The following is a 10,686-nucleotide window of genomic DNA, read 5'->3' as shown; positions in this document are numbered from 1 at the left end:
TTGAGCCGTCTGTCCGTCCAAGATGGAGCAAACTGACACGGACACTTCACAAAATCAATTATTTTCTTCAGGAAAAGAATAACCGATTAGTTTGGGGAATAATTGTTCAATCATGCAGGCCTTTGGGGAAGGGAAGGGAAACTTTGCTGAAATGGCTGATCAGATGAGGCAGGCTTGAAGCATAGTCAATGGTAGGTCTGGTGGCGGTTGTTAGGAGCGGTTTCTCTTGGTGGTCTCCATGGCACAGCACTAGATCTCAATCTCATCCACTATCAAAGAATCTTTGCCAAACCTGAAGATTGCAGCGTTTGGAAGCTACCCATCATCCACTTGGACATCCGTTCATGGTTAAGTTTATACTAGTATATACACGCTAGTCAACAACAAAAACATATAGATCAATTCGAGACTGCAGTTGGTATCATCTACTACAGGAGCAGAAAGTCTTATGTTTGAATTTTTTTTTTCTGAAAGAACTTATGTCTGAAACTGCGGCGACGACGAAATCCTTAGTTTCACAACACCTGGTTTCTGGAGTTTCATCATGGCGCATCGCTATCGGAGTATTACATTAATTATAATCGATGTGATTGGAGAGCAAGACCTCCATCCAATGCATGTAACCATGAACATTTTGCAGACGCAAACGGAAGCGCTTCTCTGACTTCAGCTGGAAAGTGATGCGTTCAATTTGCTGGCCAGCTGCGTCCCTAGATGATCCTGTATGTATGTTGCATTGCATCTGCCGTTGGGGCCGTTTGATTGGATGGAATGCATACGTGGTTGCTCCACATGATCGACAGCTCGGGGGACTGTTCTGGAACTCTCCGAATTTTCTTGGAGAACCACCGAGCGCAGCGATTGGATATGCCTCTGCGGATCATCCAAACCCCAAGTTTATAAAGGGAACACTGTATACTATACTGTTGTTGTGTTGTTGCCGATAAGAATAACAACTATTTATCGTCTTAGTACTAGATAAGCATGCTGGGGTTTCTTTTTCTCCAAATTAAAGAAGACATCTTAGGACCGATTTTGCCGCGTGTACTTTCGGCCACGTCCCTTTCTCAACTTCCATTCTTTCTCTCATGACCTGTTCTAGGACAGCACAACTACAGCCAAATGTACCAGCATTTTTTTTTCACAACAAATCAATCAACAGCTACCATAACTTATCAGCCAAACAAACAAGGTGGTAACAACGGCAAGAATAGCCATCTTTTGAGCAAGATAACCTTCCATTGGAGTGAACAAATTTGATCTCTGAATTATTAGGACAAAGAGTTTAGCGAGAAGATAGCTCTCCTCTGGTCTCCACAAATACTATTATGTCCTTCCTACAACCTTAAACCATAAGTCCTAAATCAAAAACGAAAGAAAGCTACTAAAAAAAAGCCTTTCCTCCAAGATAGCTTAGTAGTTCTTGGTTCTGTTTGGGAGCAATTACTTAGCCGTATAATTGCGATGCCTTAGACAATCATAATTTTTTTTCCTAATAAAATGATACTCTTTCTGTCTAAAGAAAATATAATTCTAATTTTGAATCTGAACAATGTTTAAATCTAATGATTTTTTTTAAGATAGAGAAAGTACACAGTCTTCCTCCATATTTTCCAAAAAAACGCCGCATTCAAAGAACATGTAAGCAAATAGTTGCTCACTCTGTTTATTTAAACTTGTCTACTTATTAGTAATATTTTTCTCTTATAACAAATTGACGAATATTACTTTTAACCATGGATTCTCAGCAAAGACAAAACCTCATGAACAATCGTGGAATCTTAAACTCCATCTTTACAAGAAGGGATGCCATCACCGTTGATATCATTTTGCTGCTAGAATACAAGACAGGACGTCATGAACAACTGTGGAATCATCGATAACCACTTTCCCTGAACAGACTGCAGACAGCACACGACGATCACCGAGAGGCGACACGCGATCACTGCTCGCCTCGAAAAAATTGAAAGAAAATATGCGCTTTTCGCCGCCGGGCTGCTTTCCACCGCAGAGAATCCCGTCAACCCAAAGCCACCGCCGCTGCTTGTACTCCCAGTGCCACACTTCCACCCGTCTTCTTCCACGGCTTCCACGCCTTGCTGCTGATGCTATTCCATTTCCATTTCCTCCCCCGATACAGCCTGACCCAGCAAACGCACCACGCCAAGTTACCAACGCACGCAAAGCCTTTCCCTTCGCGAGTTCGCGTCCACTCTTCTCTTCTCCGTCGCGTCAGCCATCAGGAGAGACTATAGAGGAAACAACCACCTCTTGTTTGGTCAAGAATCGTGGAGGAGAACCGAAAGGTGCAGCCTTTTTCAGCAGGGCATCATCTGCTACAGCCGGCCGGTTGAAGCAGGGGAGCGAGAGAAGGGCAGCCGAGCAGGAGAGGAACGCGGTGGTGCAGTTACCTTCGGTGAGCAGACGACGACTACGACGACGACGACGACGCTCAGAGGTTTCCCCGTTCCCGACGGCACGTCCACCGAGGCGGCGCCATCGCGATGGGTCCTCTGGCGCTGAGGTGTAATAACCCGCCGCCGCCGTTCTCCAAGTCGCCGGGCTCCCTGCTGCTGCTCTCCAAGTCGCTCACCCTCTACTGCTGAGCTGAGCCCCCCTCTCTATCTCTCTCGGTTCATGGGCGCCGTGGCCTCGTCGGCGGCCGGAGGGGGCCGGGGCCGGGGAGGCGATGGCACGGCGCTGGGCGACTTGCCGGAGAACTGTGTCGCGGAGGTGCTGCTCAGGCTGGACCCGCTGGAGATCTGCCGGATGGCGCGGCTCAGCCGCACGTTCCGTGGCGCCGCGTCCGGGGACGGTGTCTGGGAGTCCAAGCTGCCGAGGAACTACGCGCGCCTCCTCGCCATCGCCGCGGCCGGAGATGGGGAAAGGGGGCAGGCCGCCGGGTCGGCTCCGGAGGCGGAGCCGCTGCCCAAGAAGGAACTGTACGCGCGGCTTTGCCGTCGGAACCGTTTCGATGGTGGCAAAAAGGTATTCATTTGTTACATGGCATCTTTTTTCGCTTGATTGTATGCTTGGTGAGCCACGTTCTGTTTAATTTGATTCTATTATATGGAATTTGTTGAATTAATTTGTGAGACAATATTGTATTGTCCAAATTGCGCCTTACAGATTGAGATTATTAGGACAAATGCAGCGTGTTTGTGTTAGGACCTTTTGGAGTCGGATTAGTATATTGATTTTGTGACTACTCAGATATCAAATTTGTATGGCACATTATGCAGGAGTTCTGGCTGGACAAGGGTGGTGGAGGTCTATGCATGTCAATTTCTTCAAGGGCACTTTCAATAACGGGCATTGATGATAGGAGATATTGGAACTTCATTCCCAATGATGAATCAAGGTGCTTTTATCTACTAGTAATGAAAATCTCACTTGGCAATTTCAGTGATCATGCTTTATATATAAAAACCCCAGAGTCTTAAAGTAGAAGACATTGTTCATGTATGAACTGAGGTCATTTTTCATACTTGGTTACCGAATTGCATATCTTATGTTCTAGGCTTTTAAATCTAGATGGCTTACCTATACTAAGTTGATGATGGATGGTACAGATACTGACATACTCACCATGTTTGCTTCAACCACCATGCTTGACTCGGTGTATGAGACCTGACATCAGCCTAGTGAGTGTGTTGAGTTGACTATTTGTAACTAATCAACTTGTGTCCCAACTAGTGAGAGCTTGTTCGTGGCAGGAAATGATAACCATTCACTTACCCCTTCCCCCTAACTAGGTGTCGTATCCTCATGAACAAGATGTAGTAACCTTAGGGTTTTTTTTTTTGAAACAAAGTAGCCTTAGGGTTTAAAACTGCACCTTGAGTTTGCTTGAAAGAAGACATGTTCTGTTTCCTATATCTGTATTCCTACAATGTTTTGACGGTATATGTTAGAAGAAAGGACAACTAAAATTTAGTCCACCATGGGAGTCATGTGTCCCTAAAGTTTCACTATTGTGGCAACTGGCTATTCCAATCCAACATTCTTTTCTTTCTTTCTTTCTTTCTTTTTTCAAATTGTGCTGCCACATATATCTGATTTTTAGTTTTCATGTAATAAATCATATATCATCGTGTATCCCCTGACATTTGCCATTGATTTCTTTTCTTGTCATGTGAGTAAATAGGACATATTAGCATTAATGACTCACTCTAGTGCCTATTCAGTTAGCTTAAATTTGCTTCAACTCTACATCTTTTTTTTTCCTTTTGCCGCATGAATATATAGGCATGTAGCCACCATTTCAATCTCATGCATATAAAGAAGAGAGGTCATGGATTTGTGTCATTCCTTGCAGATTTCACACGGTTGCTTATCTCTCGCAAATTTGGTGGTTTGAAGTCAGAGGGGAGGTTGATTTTTTCTTCCCAGAAGGTACATACAGCCTATTTTACCGCGTTCATCTTGGTCGACCATTCAAGCGTCTTGGACGGCGAGTTTATAGCTCAGAGCACATCCACGGCTGGGATATAAAGCCGGTGCGTTTCCAAATGTCAACTTCCGATGGACAGCATGTTCAGTCCAAGTGTTATTTAACTGATCCTGGTATTTGGATCAATCACCATGTCGGGGACTTTATCGTGAAGGACTCGAGCAGACCAATAAACATCAGGTTTGCAATGATTCAGATAGATTGCACACACACGAAAGGTGGTCTTTGTGTGGATTCAGTGGTGGTGAAACCGCAATACCTCACGCAGAAAAAAGCACCATGGACTTATGTGTAGATTTGTCAAACAAGTTGCGTCTAGAGATGTGATCCATAGTTTTTTTTTTTTTTGTTCTGCGGATGTGCATTTTGTTTATAGATGTGCGGTTTTACAATTGCACTTATACAAGTTACAGAGTATTTTGCAGTACTGCAATGTAACTGAAGGGGTAAGTGTTTTTTAATTCCTCTTGTCCCCCTAGGAACATGTTGGACCTCTGTAAATTGTTCATTTGAACTTTGAAATGTACATCTGTTGTGGTCTGCACTTGTTCACCCACCAAGCTATTTTTGCCGACCCAAAATTTCCACTCAAATTCTGGATTAACAGGATTGTCATGTGTAAGCTTGTTCGCTGATTTATCATGATAGAAAAACACTGCTGAATGACTAGCAGATTCGGTAAATAATCTCAAACGAACAAGCTATGGTATCGTTCATTAGGAACAGAACATATGGAATCGAAGATCTTTCTTGGTATCGTTCATTAGGAACAGAACATATGGAACCGAGTATCTTTCTGTTGGTTTGTGCTCTTTGGTCGGTTGCGCTTAAGTAATCATGTCCTGTTCTTGCTTGAGCTGTTGCCAAAAGATACCAGAGGATGAGAGCTGGAACAAGCCACAAAACCGAACATGCTTATGTAGCTCTGCCACTGCTACACTGCTCAATTCAGGACTGAGCACTAACGTTTTTTGGTTGGTTTGCAGGAAGGTAGAAAGAGGCTGATAGTGTTGTGCAAAACAAAAATATATATATCCATAATTAAATTTAGCAAAAACTTGTTACTAAGCCCAACGTAGATTGTGGACAGAGCTGACGAATGTACGGTTAGGGCAACAAAGTAACAGAGGAAGACTGTGCAGTGTCCAGCCACCATGAAAAGACCATCTTAAGAAGATCCTTTCGCCTCGAGGATCAAGAAAATATTATATTATGCATCATCTCCATTCCGTCGGTATGGCATGTACCGATGATCTTTGGAAGCATTCTTCCTACGCCGCCTCTCGATGAAGGCATCAAGCTTTCCTGCCTCCTGTGAGTAATGAACATAAAAAACTTGAGGGCCGAGTCAAAATACCCCAGCGTTGGGGAAAATAAAAATAAAAATAAAAAACCTCCAGGTGAACCTTGTAAACTTTACCTTAAGCTCATTGTACTTGTTCATCAGCTTCCTTTCGCGAAGTTCAGCTGGTTAAGAAAAAAATCGAAGTAACCATCAAATTTGAGGAACAGACTATATCCATTCGATTTGAATAGAGAGAGACATTGAGGAAAAGAAGGAACTGGGATTGAGGAACTGACATTTCTTCAGATAGTATGGTCGTTTCCCGGACTTTGCTGCTTCCCTCTCTTTCTTGATATGCTCACGCAAGATTTCTGATTCAATATTCTTTTGAGGATGAGACTTCAACTGCTTATCCTGTAGTTAGGTACATTCCAGGAATCAACTAAACAAATCACCACAGATTATGTTGCTCCCAAAAGCACAACAAGGACAAGTTTAAATGGAAGTAATAACCAGTTTAAAAAGGTCTTTTCATTGTCAACCCCATATAAGAATACGACAATCAAACTGTAGATGCCTCGTATTTCATAGTCAGAGGTGAAATTATTGGATTCCATTACTGCATGGTAGCAGCTTGTTTCTGACAAGGCGTAATAACATCACCTCATCCTGACTCCATTGAGATAAAAACTTGCATAACAGTTGTCTAGTTTGTGATGCAACAACAAATGATTATATTCATAATATATTTTTAGTGCATAAATATAGTCAATAGTTTCACTGATGATGGATACTCTTTCTAGTGACGCAGTATGGCCAACATTGCCTTTGCATACTGAATAGTATAGATAGTCAGTAGTTTCACTGATGGATACTCTTTTCTGGTGATGCAGTATGGCTATTGGTTAACATTGCCTTTGCCTACTGAATAGTATAGATAGTCAATAGTTTCACTGATGATGGATACTGTTTCTAGTGATGCAGTATGGTTAACATTGCCTTTAACTACTGAATAGTACTCTCAGAGACAGGGCTTGGACTGCTGAAGTGAACATACTTTAATGAAATAACAGAGATCCAATGGACCAAAAGGTTAACCAATTTTGCTATCAGTAAATGGTCAGATTCAGGAAGTTTAACTCACTAATAATCACAAAATAAGCATCATATGGATTCAATTTGTAAAAAAATAAAATAAAATAAAAAAATCATGGAAAAGAACAACATGTTAAGAAGTACTACATACAATCCACGTGACACGACTCTTCATTTCTTCAATGGCATTTGGGTCCTTAGATTTCTTAATCATTTTTTGAAGTCTCTGCATATACAAGAAAATGTGGATGGAATTATTTTCGTCAAAAAGAAACATCTTATAATCAATGTATTTGAAAATGAATGCTGAACACACATCTTTTTCAGAAGGAAAATCTTCATCAAATAAGAAATTGTATCTTTTCCTGAACCTGCATGCCAACCAAATCGAAAAATGTCAAGATTTCATCAGGCTAACAGACAGTACCAGAGCGACCAACCAAATAACACTCAATCAAAATATCAACTGGGTGAAATAGGTCAGGGGTCAGCATTAGACTGAAAACACAATCGAGAACCTCTAATGATATATCAAGATATAATATCAAAGCAGAAATTGACATGAAAAAAATGCTTTAAATGTGTGTGGACACCAAGGTAAAAAAAAATTACATATGCAACTGTGTATCTAACTCTTACCTTTCTTTGTCAACAGATCCATACATAGGCTCAAATCTTGGATCTCTTCCAACCTATGGGAAAGAGCAATTTCAGAATTGATATGAATTTAGAAGACAACGTGAACAATACAACCTCTCAAGACAGAGTCATTTGCATGAAAGAAATTAAGATGAAGATAAGAAGCTAAGAACACTAAGTGGAAGTAGAGAAAATTCAATGTATAAACTGCACTGTTTCATGATAAATATGAGTATCAATTACAACAGATACCTTTTATAGTTTTATATATGAATTGAACATTAAGATGCATTTCTCAATCCTAAGTAACTAAATGAAATTACTTAATAAATAACATAAAGCAATCTGGATTTTACATGTAACAACATTCAGAAATATCCAAGCTGCAGCAGCAAGGCGTGCCCAACCAGATAGGTGATTGAAAACACACTGTTATCCATGCATAAGTTTGAAGGATGACAGGGATTCAACGAGTAGCCAAAACACAACTTAGCAGAGGTACAGAACATATGCGCACTGCAGAGAGCTTAATCAAATAAAAGTACAGTCTCAACATGACAAATCGAACTAAATCGGGAGGCACAACTAACCTTCTTGGGAACCTGTATCACCTCCCTCAATTTCGGTGGCCGCACTTTCGTGCTTATCTCCATGGGCCTGTCGAAAACACACGCGAACACATCAGTACCAACAGCCACCGGCAACAGCAGAACCCATGAAAAGGCAACAGCAGCTGGGCATCGCCGAACCTCTTCTTGCTAGCCCTGCGAGCCTTCTTCTCCGCGGCTGCTTTGGCCGCAGAGGTGGCCCGCGCCAGCGACCCGTCGGCCCTCGCGCGCTGCAGCTCTCCGAAGGGCACGTCCGCGAGCGCGCGCTCCAGCTCCCGCTCCGCATCCTCGCTGTCGCTCTCGGACTCCGACTCCGACGCCGACGACGTGGGGACCTCCTGGTGCGCCAGCGAATTCTTGTAAGCGCTCCTTGATTCGTGCGAGGAGGTCAGAAGAAGAGTACAACCCCCCAGCTCACCTCGTCGTCGCCCGATTCGTCGGAGGCGCTGGCGGACTCTTCTTGAAGGTCGCGCTTGCTAGACGTCGAGGCGATGGAGGCTCCCGTCCGGCGGCGGTTGTCGCCTCTCATGGCTGCGGTAGCTGTGGCTGTGGCGGGCCTGGCGGCGGCGGCGAGGCTTTGCTTCGAGCGTTGGTGTGCGAGTGCGACTGTGCGAGCAGGGTTACGGAACGGAGATCGGGTTCGGGCCGCTTCGTGTAGAAAGAACCATTACGACGTGACCGTGATTTAGGCTCGGCCCAGCCTAAAGCTCGTGCTAAATAAAAGCCCGATAACTTCCCCTAGGGCCCAAGTATGATCGGCCCATATGTGATCTGAATTTCGGGCCCAGTTTGAAGCCTGCCTATCAAACACTGATGTCTACTTTTGCTATAAAAAAAAACTGAAGTCTACTGCTGCAATCACTGGAGTCGCTGTCCGCTTATATCTTTTCAGCAACGATATTCTTCCTGGTATCTTGCTTGTGTGACCGGTCAATTCCGCGTAGTAGAGAGATCCGTGCAGTGCAGGGCCGTTGCTTTCCACAGGCTTATGAAAGTCCAGACCTTTTTATTCGCGTCCGGCGAAGACGATCGGCGACGGTAACTGCTCATCAGAACGAGATGCGACGGGCGAACGCCCTTGGCTCCCTGCAGAAGCTACGCCGTTGCTCTCCTCTCAAGATACAACGCGACCGGCTCTATCTTTGAGAGATGACCTGCCTGGTTGTTTTCTTGCTCCTTGTTCTCCTCCTCCATCCTCCACCCATGCCTCAGGTCTATGCTTCTTGCCAGCCATCGCCATGCCCTTCAACAGGTCATGGTTGACGATCAATCGATGCAGCAGCTCACTTGATTTTGTTATGTGTCCCTTTCAGACACCGTCCTACACCAACTGTACAAATGCCTTACAGCACATTGGTGTTTGGATGTGACCAAACTGTGCACTCCAAGTCTGACTGAGTTACTAGTAGCTTTGGTACGGCACAGAGCTTGCTGTTAAGATGTCACATGGTTTCTTCTACGATCTGAAACCCGTAGGCTACAAGTAACACAATTGTCGACGGCAAGCAAAGCCCCAGGCAGAAAACTCATGTTCGAAGAAGATCGGGTTTTTTTTTAAGAGGGACCAATGGTGGATCATACAAGTTCACACACGTTGAAACCGGGGCGGTTTCCACAAGGAAAAGGAAAGGGACTATTCACCAATCAGTCTGATGTGTGCTCATCCAAAGGTTTGCAGGCTTCAGACTTCCTGGACAGAAAATGATGCTTTGGAATTGGACCCCTGCTGCTGGGTGATGTTCTCATGGTCACCTACCACCAGAACTCCAGAAGCATTGCTTGCAACACACACAGCTAGCTTCACTTTTTTTTTTTTGACAAAAAGCTAGCTTCACTTTGTCCTCCATTCCGTGCAGACCATGCACTGGTGCGAGGTGTACATCAGGGATGAGAACTATGCGAAAGATTGTTCCTCTGACGAAACCTCGATACCGAAAACTGAAGATCTTATCATGTTTCTGCCAATGCCTAGTAGTGGGAAATAATGGGAATGAAACGAGTGAATGAGCTGTGTGTGACACTCACACACTGAACAACGACATGTATGTCAAAATCAACGTAATGGCGATAGGGTCTGGATTGATTTGCTAATTCAATGTCGACAGCTATGGTCTGTATGGCGTTGGCCCTGCTTAACAGTCTTTTTATGGATGTGTTTTTTGCTTACCAACAAATGAACAGCGACAGGGGTACCGAAGAGGTTAGCTGTGGTGGTGGTGAAAGGACATTGATCATGCATCTTGTTCATGTGCTCTTGCAAGAATGGGGGCTACTCCTTTTTTATTTCTTGTCGCCGCTTTTTATTATCCTTTAAATGTGCAGGTACAATACTATTTGCTCGCTTTCTTGGATGATACAGCCTGATAAAGTGGCCAACAAGTGGCTTTAGTTTAACTCCTTTATTATTGCCTATCTGTTGTGAAGAACTGACCGACAAATTTCCTATTTTTTTTGTTAAATCAAGCTCTCAGATCACTAAACAAACCAAATCCGTAAGTCTCTGTAAATTAATACATGTTGAGGAGAGCTATTTTTTTATGAACATGTTGAATTCAGAGAGTGGACACAAGGAAAAGGGACCAGAACTCCAGAAGTGTTGTCAGTTT

General features: G+C 43.6%; 2 protein-coding genes across 2 annotated transcripts; one reads left to right on the top strand and one right to left on the bottom strand.

The window, feature by feature from the left end:
• Positions 2,036-5,007, top strand: LOC8059028 (F-box protein PP2-A13). Its single transcript, XM_002462651.2, has 3 exons — positions 2,036-2,988; positions 3,243-3,361; positions 4,319-5,007. The coding sequence occupies exons 1-3, from the start codon at positions 2,638-2,640 to the stop codon at positions 4,746-4,748; spliced, it is 900 nt and encodes a 299-aa protein (XP_002462696.1). The 5' UTR covers positions 2,036-2,637; the 3' UTR covers positions 4,749-5,007.
• LOC8054874 (ribosomal RNA processing protein 36 homolog) lies at positions 5,456-8,708 on the bottom strand. The gene is made up of 9 exons (XM_002460502.2): positions 8,499-8,708; positions 8,222-8,418; positions 8,063-8,129; positions 7,473-7,525; positions 7,150-7,204; positions 6,985-7,059; positions 6,035-6,152; positions 5,874-5,920; positions 5,456-5,765 (listed from the first exon to the last, which is right to left on the bottom strand). Exons 1-9 carry the CDS (start codon positions 8,607-8,609, stop codon positions 5,664-5,666), a joined length of 825 nt encoding a protein of 274 aa, XP_002460547.1. The 5' UTR covers positions 8,610-8,708; the 3' UTR covers positions 5,456-5,663.

The sequence above is a fragment of the Sorghum bicolor genome, chromosome 2 (genome assembly GCF_000003195.3).
Source record: "Sorghum bicolor cultivar BTx623 chromosome 2, Sorghum_bicolor_NCBIv3, whole genome shotgun sequence".
Taxonomy (NCBI): domain Eukaryota; kingdom Viridiplantae; phylum Streptophyta; class Magnoliopsida; order Poales; family Poaceae; genus Sorghum; species Sorghum bicolor.
Note: the sequence above shows the minus strand (reverse complement) of the source record. Positions and strands in the feature narration are given on the sequence as shown.